At 51.8% G+C, this 13550-nt stretch overlaps 3 protein-coding genes across 3 annotated transcripts in view; 2 read left to right on the plus strand and 1 right to left on the minus strand.

The window, feature by feature from the left end:
* The first annotated feature begins 3118 nt into the window (after window positions 1–3118).
* On the plus strand, window positions 3119–7189 carry LOC105560808. The gene is made up of 5 exons (XM_012010246.1): window positions 3119–4760; window positions 5213–5423; window positions 5505–5614; window positions 5703–6074; window positions 6185–7189. Exons 1-5 carry the CDS (start codon window positions 3366–3368, stop codon window positions 6329–6331), a joined length of 2235 nt encoding a protein of 744 aa, XP_011865636.1. The 5' UTR covers window positions 3119–3365; the 3' UTR covers window positions 6332–7189.
* On the minus strand, window positions 7027–10717 carry LOC105560807. Its single transcript, XM_012010245.1, has 5 exons — window positions 10510–10717; window positions 10156–10446; window positions 9901–10015; window positions 9422–9699; window positions 7027–9331 (listed from the first exon to the last, which is right to left on the minus strand). Exons 2-5 carry the CDS (start codon window positions 10294–10296, stop codon window positions 8909–8911), a joined length of 957 nt encoding a protein of 318 aa, XP_011865635.1. The 5' UTR covers window positions 10297–10446; window positions 10510–10717; the 3' UTR covers window positions 7027–8908.
* A 1256-nt stretch (window positions 10718–11973) lies between these two features.
* Window positions 11974–13550, plus strand: part of LOC105560809 (cystathionine gamma-lyase) — a 4834-nt gene continuing 3257 nt past the window's right edge. The window contains exon 1 of the mRNA XM_012010247.1: window positions 11974–12276. The gene's annotated coding sequence lies outside the window, so the exon portion shown is untranslated. The remainder of the gene's footprint in view (window positions 12277–13550) is intronic.

A 13550-nucleotide genomic window follows, 5' to 3' on the forward strand; every position in this document is an offset into this window, starting at 1 on the left:
AAAAGGACTCGTTCGATCCCGCGGAGTTTATCCCGTCCGTTCTGCGTCTCAGCGCGAGAGAAAGATAAATTGTGAGCTAGTAACAGCCAGTCGGGCGATAAGGCGCGCGGACTCCATGCGAACCCGCCCGCACGGCAGGCGGACGTCTCCGGGCACCGGGGCGGCCCGTGTTCGGCCCTGCCGCCGCGCCGGTGCGAGAACTGCGCGTTGCGTGCCATCTTGGCGGTCCGTCCATATCGCGTTCGGTCGCGGCCGGCGTGCGTTCCGTTTTGTTTTCCGTCGAAATCGGCGCGGCTGGCAGACGCGCGTCCGTCGGACCGCGCGTGAACGCTCCCGCGGCTGTCGAGGTACGTGACGTGGGCAACGGCGGAGCGGCGCGTCGCACTCTCCGCAAGGTACGTACTGGAATTCATTTCGGTTAGGCCCGCGATTGGGTTAACGCGCCATTCCTCTCGGCCGGCGAGAGAGAGAGGGAGGGAGAGAGAGAGAGAGAGAGAAAGAGATACACAAAGAGAGCGCGTCGGGCGACTCAAACGGCGCGTCCGAGTCCACTCGATTATCGCGCCGGACGCGCAGGAGAGGCGATCCGCGTTGCTTTTCCGATAAGTTAAAGCCGGGGGGTGACGCGGCGAGTCGGGCGCGGCGTCGCTCCGCGAGAGAGGAGCGCGCGCGGGAGCAGACGACACGCGCGCGAGGAGCAGACGACGGCGGCCGGCGACGGCGGCGACGAGCGTTGGTGGTGGTGGTGGCGGCGGTGGCGGCAGTTGCGGTGGTGGCGCGCGTGAAAGACGACGAGAGGACGAGGGGACCGCGTACCCCGGCAAGTTTGGTAAGTTTCGCGAGCGCCGATCGCGGGGCCCGCGCGCGCGGGTCCGCCCGATCCGGTTCGGACGCGCCGCGCGTTCCCTCGCGCGAGAGAATCCCACGTCCCGGCTCGCGCGCGCTCACGCGCGCGCGATCCGCTTCTCGGACGCGGAGAGCGGAGCAGCGTCGTGCGTGCGTGCGTGCGCGCGCGTCGCACGCGATCGAGGGCCGAATCTCGTCGATGCGCGCGCGATCGACGTCGGCGCGGCGGCGTGTCTCGGCGAGGCTGCTGCGATCCGCTCGAGAAGGAAACGTGCGCCAGCCGGGAACGGCCGGGCCGATGAGCGCGAGCGAGCGAGAGAGAGCGCGCGCGCGCGCGAGTAGCCGAGAGAACCGCGCGCCGGCACACACCGGGCACACGACACGCAAAGTGTGACCGTGCACGCGCGCGCGCGCGCGTTGAGGCGCGCACGCACACAGCGTCGCCGTACGACGACGACGCGCCGCCGCCGCAGCCGCCGCCGCCGCCGCCGCCGCCGCCGCTGCCGTGGCGGCGGCTGCCGACGTTTTCACGCTGGTATTCGCACGGTCTCCGCGGCGGTGCGAGGTTCGTCGGAGGTTAGAGTGGCCATCTTTCTCGCGCGTACGTCCCGGACCGGAGATCGCTCCTGCCGCGCCGCGCAACCTCTCCTGCCGCCGTCGCTCGTTGATTGCCGAGGATCGCGGTAAAGCCCGCCGCCGTCGCGCGTCACGTGGCGGGTCGGCGCGACCCCCGGGGTGCTTTCGCGCTCGCGCTCGCGGCGCCGAGGTTGCGCGCGGACCCAGGTAGCGGTGGTTGCGCGCTTATTACGCGCTTTTCGGCACGCAGGTAAGTGCGACCCGCGTACTTGGCCCGGCGCGCGTGGAGAAAAAGTGTCCCCGGGCTCTCCTTTCTCTCTCTCTCTCTCTCTCTCTCGCTCGCGCTCTCTCGCTCTCGTTCTCCGTTTCGCGCGCGCGTGTGTGTCATCTCGCGGCGAGGGAGAGAAAGAGAGAGAGAGGAGACGTATAGACGGACGGACGGAGGACCGTCCCGGCGATCGGTCCCCCCGATCGGCGGTCAGGTGCGCGCGAATCGGGTCGCTTCTCCCCGGCGACCGGGGCGAGACCGCGAGACGTTCGCGTCGCGCCTTGTGGCCATTGTTTACGAAACGCGAGAGAATCCCGGGGGGTCCGGAGCCGCGGCGGTCATTTCGGCGTACGGTGTCGGTCCGCCGGACGCGCGATTGGCGCGGCGTGTGCCGGCGCGGCGGCGGCGGTCCCGCGCGCCGCGAGGACACCGGGGCGCTCTCGCTTCCCCACGCGGGGCGATCGCGGAGCGCGGTTTTTCCCGGCGTCTCGCGCCCGCGAGCGTAGCGGAGGGTGTGAAACGCGCATCGCGCTCCGCAGTTCGATGTTCGATCCGCGGCGCGCCGCGCCGCGCCGGCGAGAGATTATCACGCGCGCGCGTGTGTCCTTCTCGCGGCGCGCCTCTCTCTCGCTCGCTCGCTCTCCCTCTCTGTTTTTTCTTTTTCCTCCCGGCGTCCGCGGGGGACCGCGCGCGCGGCAGCAGGGCGATTCGTGGGAGCGATAAGAGACGCGCGCGCGGCCGCGATTCAAAAAGTTTTCTCGGAAGCGTCGGGCGCCGCCGGTCCGCGCGACGCACACGGAGGGGCGAGCAGAGCGAGAGAGAGAGAGAGAGAACGGGACACCGAGCGATATCGTCGCCGCGCGCGGAGTAGCGCGCGCGCTCCAATCGAAGGGGTCGCTTCGGCGTGAGGGACGTTTGGCGCGTTTCACGGTGCGGTGCCATAATCGCGCGCGCGCGATCGACTGCCGCCGCCCTCGATCATTCCGCGGCCGCGCTCTCTTCGCGTGACGTTTTCCCCCCCGAGATCCTTCATCCGCTCCGCGCCCGGGCGAGGAGGAGCGCGCGTCGCGTCGCGTCGCGGTGCGTGTCGTGTGCGGCACGAAGATCGGATTTATCGCGCGGGCAATACGGCGATACGCGCGCGCGTACCGCGCCGGAGAGCGAGAGGAAGCGCGGCCGACACGCGCGCGGGTTCCTCGCGGGACCACGCTCGGGTCTCGTGACGCACAATTTAAATTTGGTATCGGTGCGGCACGGCAAGGTACGGCGCGCGGCGGTGCGGCGGTGGTGGCGGCGACGTCGACGTGCGGCGCGGCGGCGGACCGGCGCGGCGCGGCGCACACGCTCGACACGCCGGAGCGAGAGGATCTCTCGGCGCGGATCGCGCCCGCGCCGCATCCAAAAGCCTAAAGATGTGCGTTTGCTTTGCGAAGGTAGCCCGGAGCGCAGTTGGTGTGATCGTCGCCCAGTTCCGATAAGAAGCGTTGGTCATCGTCGCCATCCCCGGCGGCAGCGGCAGCGAGAGGAGGAGTCCGGTGGCTTTTCGGTCGGCAGCGGGGCCGGCGGGCGAATAATCACGAGGGGGAAGACGCGGGCCGAGGCGAGCGACAGAGTGCGAGACGCGCGGAGTCTTGCCGCCACCCTCCCCCCCGCTCGGCGTATATCGATATTACGAATGACGAAGATGCAGCAGCAGCCGGTGCAGGCGGCGCCGCAGATCGCCCACGAGGAGCACATACTCGAGGCGATCGATCAGCTACGGCGTCGCAAAGCGCGCCCCGATGCCGATCGCATCTGCAACTATCTGCTGCGCAACTACGCGGTGGACGCGCGCGACACGATCGCCGACCTCCACCGGCTGATCGAGGTCGAGAAGGTGATCCAGGTCGATTACAAGGGCAACACCAGCTACCGCAACGCCAAGAAGTGGACGCGCCTGCAGCTGTTCAAGAACCGGCCGGAGGGCTTTCTCAAGGAGAAACTCAACTCGGGCATGGTGTCGAGCGCGGTCGCCGAGCTCGTGGTCGAGGAACCGGACTACCTTGACCAGGGCGTGCCCGCGTGCCGGCTGATCGAGCAGCTCCTGGACGGCGTCTCGAGCCCGACGTCGCGCCGCGTGGTCGAGGAGTTTCTCGGCCGGGAGGTCGCGAGCGGCAATCTCGCGCGCCTGTCCAACGGCAATTACTCGCTGGTGGCGACGTCCGACATGACGACGGACGCGACACCATCGCGCCGCGGCGGCGGCGCCGCCGCCGCCGCCGCCGACACGCAGCCGTCCTCCTCCGCGGCCGTCGCCTGCGCCCTGGAGAACGGCAACGCGACGCAGCGGCGTGTCGGTAAGGAGGCTGCTACCAACGGCGCCGTCAGCAATGGCACTAACGGCTTGACCACCAAGGCGGCCAAGGCGACGGCGGCAGCGGCGGCGGCGGCGGCGGCAGCAGCGGCGGCGGCGGCAGCAGCAGCGGAACTCTACGAGTTCAACGAGACTGATAACCTCACCGACACCACGTCGAACACGTCGCGATCGTCCTCGCGACAGGCCAACGACAGTCCGAAGCTGGATCAGCAGCAGCAGCAGCAGCAGGATTGCGTGAAAAAGGAGGAGGAATGCTACGGTGCCGACGTCGAGAAGAGCGACGCCGAGCGCGGCGCAAGTGCGTCGCCGCCGACCGCCGCGGTGGCGTGCAACGGCGGCGGCGACGTCGTCGACGGTGGCCAGCGGCAGCGCGACTCTCTCGAGGTGGTGGTGCCGACGTCCACGTCCGGCGAGAACGATGTCAAGGAGGAACCAAAGAGCAACGATGTCCAGAAGACGACGTCTAACCTTAAAAGGTCCACCAAGGCCGAGCGTAAGCAGCGCTTGTTTGCGAGGACGGACGACCGTATGGACATCGAGATCAAGTTCGAGGACTATCAGAGCGTCAAGGACGAGCGGGAGAAGCGCGAGGAGGCCTCTCGGCGGTCCAGCGAGGATCGCGAGGACGAGGACGCCGGCAGGAGCTCGTCGACGAACACGTCCCCGACTCCGTCCAATGTAAACACTGGTGGATTCCGTAGCGCCCGGAGGAAGGTAACGTGAATGTTGATGTAGTCGATATCTTTGAATTCGGATCAAGTTTCACTTACGTCTACTTTGACGTAAGATTCGAAACGTAAGCTTGTCACCTGGAGTATTCGCTTCTGGATGATGTTAGACGAGTACTTTTATACATTGCAGTGAGATAGCATTGATATCTTGAAGATGGCAAACGTGTAGAGATCACCGATGTAGTTTGAACCTAAATTTTCCCCCCCTTCGACAGTGTCCGTCCCGAGGGGGAAACCGCTGAGGGCATTGTGGTGTACAGATTTGCGGCATTACTGGGCATTAGTTTGGGCTTGGGCCTTGCTGGGGCGTTACGAGATAAGATAAGCTAAAGTGATGCCTAGTGGGCATTGGTGTGCAAGATTTTGGTCAGCGGTTTCCCCCTCGTTTCATCCCAAGTGTTTGAAAATTATTGAATATTCTGTCTGTTCTTTCAGAGAGCCAGGAAGGTATTCGATCCTTCGGATAACAATCTGGTGAAGCGCAAGCGTGGCAGACCAGGTAATCATAATAAAGCCTCGTTGATGCAAGACTCTCAGGACTCGGCTGCAAAGGCAACTGTCAAGGATGGACCGTGCAGGCAGTGCAGCCTCTGCGCCAAGGAGAAACAAGAGGCTCTTGTGGCTTGTAGAGATTGTACAGTGCGAGGTAATTCTCGAGCACGATCCAAACTAATCGCGATTGATTTTCCTCGCAAATTTCTCATCAACGTGTTACGTATACTTGCAGCGCATCCGAGTTGCATTTATAGTCCGGAGGAGTTGCTGCAGAAAGCCAACAGCAATTGGCAGTGCGAGCGCTGCAAGACCTGCGTGATATGTTGCGAGACCTCCGACGCGGTAAGTCGACCACGCCTCTCGGCTTCCTGTTTCGCGTGACTTCGTTCTCTATCCCGTTTATTAATTTTCGTTTCGTTTCTCGACCCAGGGCCCGCTAGCGACTTGTTTTAACTGCAACGACGCCTATCACTCGCACTGTCATGCGACCCGCATCACAATTAAATCAAACTCCAAGTGGCATTGCCACGATTGCTCGCAGAGACAGCGCAAGACGAACGATAGTCAAAACTCTCATTCGATCAACGGAACAAGCAGACCGGACAGCCCGTCCAGTACAACCATCTTGCCGCCGGTACTGAGTCCGCAGGTTTCCCCCACGAGGGGGGATCAGATGGAAGACGACGGCCCGAAAGGACCCATCGATCTGAATATTCCTGATGCGAGGGGTTGGACTTCCGAGCAAGTGTATCAGTACTTTGCCAGGTTGTTTCCCAAAGAAGCCGAAGTCTTCCGGCAGCAGGTAACAGTTTAATTAATCTACTTAGTGGACAAAATATTCTTTATGTAATTGTCTCTATGTACCACTCGTTCGTTTGCATTCGCTAAGCGCCGGTCGCATTTGTGTTCCAGGAAATAGACGGCCACGCGCTTCTAATGATGAACCGGAAGGATGTTCTGTGCGGGCTTAATTTACTGCTTGGTCCTGCGTTGAAGATATACCGGCACGTTTTGAAGCTACAGTTCCGCAGAGACGATCCCGAGTTGTACTGGCAATAATACGAATTTGGAAATTGATCTCTATTATATCACACGCGTCTTAATCTACGAGATTTAATTTGTACTTGAAACAAAATTGAATCTTTTAGATTACGATTACTCTAAGTTGTAGTCGGTCTCCACGTTGTACATATGAAATGTATTGCTAAAAAATCTCTTACGAACAATAACGATATCGCATTTGTTCTCCATAGTAACAAAGACAATGTTCGAGGCGGGCTTTATTTGCTGTTAAATCATACGTTGGGAATATTGGCACATTTTTTTTCTGATAAAGCGCTGAGACGATCTTAAGCTCTATTGGCAATAATATGGATATGATACCTTGCATAGAATTTTGCGACATTGCACACGTGATCTGTACAAGCCTTTTTATAGATTAGGAACATAACTCAGTCTACGCTCCGCATGAGATACACAAGATTTCCCACAAATGATTTGTCATGCCGAAGCGGTACCGATCCCGCAGATACACGCGCAATTACGCAATTACATTTACACGATGTACATACATTCTGCCTTTTTCATATGCGGTATTTTATAAGATGGAGCAGATACTTCTATCTCCAAAATTGTTACTTGTTAATGTTAAATTTAAGCCCGTATTGAGAGTTGTGCACGTTTGTTCCGATTGAAGGATCACTGCGATACGTGTGAAACGGAAAAAGAGAAATTATCGACTGATTTTACACGACTTTACGTCATAAACTTGTACTTTATTTTCACAAGTTTCATTACATGTAGGGAGTAATACATTTATTTGTAGAACGTAGTTACGTAAGATTCTACTAATTAAGGAACACAATACTTTGGTTTTACATGTACTTTTCTATTACGCAATAAATATTTTGATATTTATAACTACGTCATAGTAACATCCTCCAGGGACTAGTATCTAATTGCGGATCTCTCGAGATACGCGCCGACATGCACGGGAATGCTCTAGTTGCTTTCAACAAATCGCATCGAAGGAGAACACACGCGTAATCTTACCCTCTATACTCGGTATATATCGGTAACAACGAGATTCAATTCAAGAAGTGTATATATATATATATATATATATATCTTACAAACAGGAACTTTAACATTTATACATATACGTACGTTCCTAGATCACACGTAAGTTTGGTTTAGTTTAAAACTTTCAAGATTGCGTCACGGCACTACTACAAATCAATCGCTGCATAAATATATTATTCTTATACAAAATGTGTTCACAGGTGTCCTGGGAAAAACAAAGGAAATAAAATTGTTACTCTCACACGCGTGAGCGAAGAGCGTAATTCTTGCTCTGCAAGAAAAAAAGTAGTGCAAAGGAAGTTTTCTAACAAACGCCGCAAATGATGCACGCATGTAATGCGCGTTAGTATCGTGACACCTCGCAGTCTCGTGTATCTCTGAATAAAGAGCAATAAGACTCTAATCACATATCGCTAGCTATTGAAATTGAGAGAATGCGTTACACATGTAACAATAAATTACCTTAGAATATATACGCTATAAACAACTTCTAACGTATGATACAGTTGAGATTTTATAAAAAAGATTCGTGCGGAATGCGCGTGCCTATCAATGTGCGTGTGCATTATATACTTGTACTATATCTGCAGAGATAACCGTAATTCTCGCGCATATCTTGTTTACGGAAATACAATGTCACGATCGTTATCGATGCTACGTAACGAATGTCAAGCGGTGAAAACAATGTGCCGCGTTGAGAAAGTAGCAATTCTAATCTAGCGGAGACGCGCGAAATTGAAAGAAATCTTAATTCGTACGGACAAACTTCAGTGCTCCTTTTCTTTTCTTTTACAAAGAAGGAGACTGATATAAATATTTTATATAATACAAAATAGTTATATATGTATATCTTACAATATTCTTTTAGCAGACTCGAATACAATACATACATCACGGCGTGCACGCTCACGGTTTTAAATATTGTACTATTATCATCTCGACTCCCGGACGACGGCTTGCCACGAAACAAGAAGAGCGATCAACTCAAGTGACACTTTGATTACGCGCCTATATTGTCGTTGGACAAGTTTTACAAGCCCACTCCTGCGAATTTGAACTTGTTCGTTGTACGATAATCCATGTCGGCTTAAATATATACATATACAAATTATGCAAATTGCATTCAGAAAAGACGTAAAGGCAATTTTTGATATTAAAAGTTTGTATCCTCTTCGATATATACACACTTTAAAAACTAACAGATCAGTCTGTAATATCAACGTAAAAGTCTTCAAAAAGCTCGATATTTTACGCAGCTCGATTGGGAAATTTTTTACACTGCCGAATCAGCTCGTCTTCGTCTCGCTGTCATTTGATGGTTACCTCAGCTTATGTATGATTAAATATGCATGTGCAAATGCATCGCCAATTATATTATAAAATAAACCAATGACAATTTGGTTTGCCTATGGCACTCGCTGTAGATGCAATCTAAATGTTCGAAGCGCGATTAAAAAAGATATTCACAGCAATAAATTGCATCTTATTGCACTATTGTATTATGCTAGTAAAACGCGATACAATTACATCAAGTCTTCGTCGAAACGTCGCGACTTAAATGGCATGACCGAACGACTCACTGTATTTCGGCGGCGGTACCTTGTACATCACCGCGTCGTCCGGTATGAATAACGCAAAGTCGGACGAAGAATTGATATTTTCGTAAGGCGTAATTTTGTCCGGGTTATCCTTAACAAACGTATGGTACAACGACGTGACAATCATGAAAAACCAACTGATATCTTTGTAAGGCATGTTTTTGTCCGGGCTATCCTTATACAGACGGTACAACGACATGGGGAGCAAGAAGAAGCAGACGCAGAAGAAAAATCGCGGGCACACAAAGACCATGAACTTCCAAAAGACGGGGATGTCCTTCCTCTCTTCAAATTCGCGTTGAAACGACTCGAATTTCGACGTGGACGCCGCTTGCCTAGCCTCTCCCGAGTAGTCGGAGGACAGGGTGTAATCCATGGTCTACGATTTCATCGGTTATCATCAGATTCACACGAGAGACCCGCTGCTCACTGGCGTCGAGTATTAATTGCTGGAAAATGACACGCTTACCCTGGCGTCCATCGGTATGGTTTTAATGTGGGTCTGCGGCAGCTTGAAGCCGTCGGAATCCCACCATCTGGGAAGTAGTTCCTTCCGCAACCCGGGATCGGTTAGTATGTCGTTCTCCGGTATGTCAGGCGACGTTGACGAAACGTCTATGCTCTCCTCCGTGCATATGGCAACGGTGAGCAGAGACAGCAGGTCCGAAATTCGTTGCCTGGCCATGGAATTACAGCCGGTGTTGCAGACGTAGCGATCAATCAGGTTTGCGTAAGCCTCGCTGCACGCTGTCGCAAATGATGTAAAGGACAATTTTGTATCATGAAGGATGTAAGTAGGTACACACTGAATGAGAAATAACGGCAATGACTCTGCAGAGAAAAAGTATAAACGCTTCTAAGCGCACGAATGCGATGAGATTGGGCTAAAGTCTACTGCCAATAAATATCTTTCATAAGCAAAAGTATATAATTATAGATGTCGCTTACAGGCCTCGCAGGCGTTCCGGGTGTCGTTCAAACTGCTCCGCTCCCACTCGTAGCGCAAGTCGACCAGGTTGAAGAACCTGCAGCCTCGCTGGCAGCAGGACTTGACGTACACGCTCTGGAGCAAAACGATTGATCGTACGGACAAATGCAGGAGCGCAAATGTGGCTGAACGCGCACAAACGCGAAACGTATACAAAGGTGAGTATGTATGTAAAAATCGCGTAAAAATCAGGATTACACAGCGCTAACTCGTACATTTGGTAGGCCGACAGGCGTCTTCTCGCACAGGCTGGAGCAGGGATCCTTGCAATTGGATACACTGTCAGCTACGTCCCCGAGGGTCAGTTCCGCGACGAGCAGCACCAACGACGCGGCGATCCTCACGTTCCCCGTCATCTCCGTAGGCGTCTCTCGCTTTCCAGCGCTCTTGCCAACTTCTCGACAGAGGAGGGGCGGGTGTTACTGCCCGCGGGACTCCGTACCCTCACGTTCACGCTTGCGACGCACCGTCGACCGATCGCATCCGGGTCGAGGGCGGCTTCAGGGCTGACAAGCAAACGAATCATTGTTATTTGGATTTCGGGCGGGCGTGACGACGGATCTACTTACCCTGGTCATGCGGCCGGGAGTCTCACATCTGTCACATCGGGGCAATGTCTTCCCGCTCGAAAGTCAAAATCGTAATCGCTGGTAGCGAGATCGGGGAGGGGGATCTAACCTGGGGGACCAGTCTCGTTCTCTCTCGCGTCAAAACTCCTGACGTCCTCCGCAGCTCAACGCGAGCGAAGTACCCGCACGCGGCGGACGATGGAGCGACGTGCGACGACGAGCGATATCGCGACGGGAGCGCGGGGCTGAACTCTGATTGGCCCGGTGCCGTTTCGATGCCTGGCGATTCTCGAAATTGCGAATTGCCTCGTGCGATTTCTCGAACCTGCGACTTTCCGTTGCGGGAAACGTCGCTGCGAATTACGTGCGGAACTGTTCTGCGTCTCTCTCGTGATTTTGTTAGTTTTGTTGTTATTTTGTTGATTGTTACCGCCGAGGAGGACCTCGATGACGCGAGGAGCGACCACAAATATTCTTGCGGAGTGTCGTCGCAATATATAAAACATTGAGCGTCGCCGCTACGCGCCAACAAGATTTCCGGAAATCGCAGTGGGCTGGAAATTTGGGTCACGTTCGGAAACGTTTTTTTCTGAGGAAATTTTACCTGCGAGATGGATCAGAACCATTCTTCAAAAGTAAGTTTTAAGTTTACATTAAAGTTTCAAGTGTCCAAATTTACTTTTCATATTTCCTATTTTTCTAAGGTAAAATTTTAAGGTTATCCAAGGTATATACTTTCCCAAGGGTAACCCGATAATGCCCGATCGCTACCAGGCACACGCATGTAATGTGCATACAAAATTGACCGCGTCGTCGCCGAATCGTACGCCTTTGACGAATAGTGCGGCGCGAGCGCGCCAGAGATTCGTCAGGTGAACTCCGTGCGATCGTAAAGCGTGACCGTACGCCGACGCCCCCGCGATCAGTACCGCGAAAGGCGAGAAGTAGCTAGTTAAAGCAAACGTACGGAAGGTAACGGGAGGTGATAATGAGAGAAATATCCCCAGTAAGCACCAATTAATAGTTACATGACGTTAATATTATAATTTTCCATTCAACAATATAAATGTAATATAACATTATATGTTGTAAGCAATAGTTACATTGTCGAGTAGGAAGTTATAATATTCATGTTATGTAACCGTTGGTGTTTCCTGAGATAGGATTATGTATCGTAGATACGTCGATATTAATTGTAACAATGGTAAATATTAATCATTATCGGTAACTAAAAAATTCGATAACGGGTACGCGCGCAAATCCAAATGAATCTAAAAGCCATTCCCGAAATCTGTATCGTCCCGAACTAATATTGCGCGTTCATTTAATATTATTCATTAATTCGACGCTTTTATGTTTCAGATTGTTTTGGACGATTGTTTTTCTCTATACAAAATTGATGACATGGTAAATCGATACACAATTGTGGATACGCACGGTGCTTTAAATTTTTAACACAGTTGGAGATGTTTAAATTTTTACAATCGATACATCGACGTACATCGCGATATATCGAATATCAAAGCATAAATGTATTATCGAGCTTGTGACGCTGTATGAGATCGCACGAGAGTGCTATATACACTCTGCTCTCTTGTCCTTTTCCAGCCACGTGGCTGTCGATACGCTGTAGGGTATATAAAGTGTTCGTCGCCGGTGCGGTCTGACCATTCCAGTCGGCGTTTCCAGGTCGTGTCGTCATTAACATCACCATATTTCGACCCCGGAGGTGCTGAATCTATCGTCCGCCAAGCCAGTTTTATCATCGTAAGTTCGCTGCCAAGAAAACAGCTCTCTGGATCAGTTGCATTGCCCCGTGCACCGTCGACGAGTTCGGAGAGCACGGGCGCAGAAAGTGCAGCTGAGAAGATCGCTGCTCGTACCTATATTTAAATTTCGCAAACGAAACGGTCGAGAGGTCGTACGGCGAACGAACGCCCCGATCTCCGAAAGAAGGAATATTTAGATTTCACTCCAAAGACACTTTGCACGAATAAGACTTCTTCTAACTTCAGGTTGAAACTCGACTTAAATTTTCTCGTTATCGGAAACTTGATCGCGCCTCGCAAGTTTTTACGTCGTGTAAATGCGCTATCATAATTTGTTATCGTGTACGTATAATTCCATCTTTCGTTTGCAATAAAATACATGTAAGAAACAGATTGTTAGAACCATCTGTCTATTTTGCTTCCTCATAGAGGAAGCTTTGTTTTCGCGAAAAAAATTTTTTTCCAGTTTTCTTCGAAAACATGTTTAGAATGTTCCAAAACGTCCAAAAATTTCATTCAGAAAAAATGTTATGTATGTGTGTATGTGTGTATGTCTGTATGTATCCTTATAAGGTAACTCTAAATAACTTTTTAAATATGTAAGATGGAAAAAAATGTTTAGCATGAAAGTTGTACGGTTTCAAGTACTGCATTACATAGTAATATAAATTTGACCTTGAACATCTTTCTCAAGGTCACGTAAAAATCACCTTGAAATTTTTAATTTGAAACCCATTTTTTTAATGCATATTCTTATAGCTTACCTCAAGAGCTTTCCAAGACACTATAATACATTATATTTTCGTTGGGTACTTTCGGAGTTATGTGCTTTTGAATTGTTTCGTGAAAAAATTTTTTCCAGTTTTCTTTGAAAACATGTTTAGAATGTTCCGAAACGTCCAAAAATCACATTCAGAAAAATTTCGGTAGGTATGTATGTGTGTATGTATGTATGTACGTATGTTTGTATGTATCCTTATAAGGTAACTTTAAATAACTTTTTAAATATGTAAGATGGAGAAAAATGTTAAACATGAAACTTGTACGGTTTCAAGTAATGCATTACATAGTAATATAAATATGACCTTGAACAGCTTTCTCAAGGTCACGTAAAGATCACCTTGAAATTTTTAAATGGAAAACCGTTTTTGTAATGCATATTCTTATAGCTTATCTCAAGAGCTTTCCAAAACACTATAATAAAGTATATTTTCGTTAGGTACTTTCGGAGTTATGTGCTTTTGAATTGTTTTTGAAAAATGTCTGTGGTAG

This window comes from Vollenhovia emeryi, unplaced genomic scaffold (assembly GCF_000949405.1).
Source record: "Vollenhovia emeryi isolate VEMERY1.0 unplaced genomic scaffold, V.emery_V1.0 DF939221.1, whole genome shotgun sequence".
NCBI classification, from domain to species: domain Eukaryota; kingdom Metazoa; phylum Arthropoda; class Insecta; order Hymenoptera; family Formicidae; genus Vollenhovia; species Vollenhovia emeryi.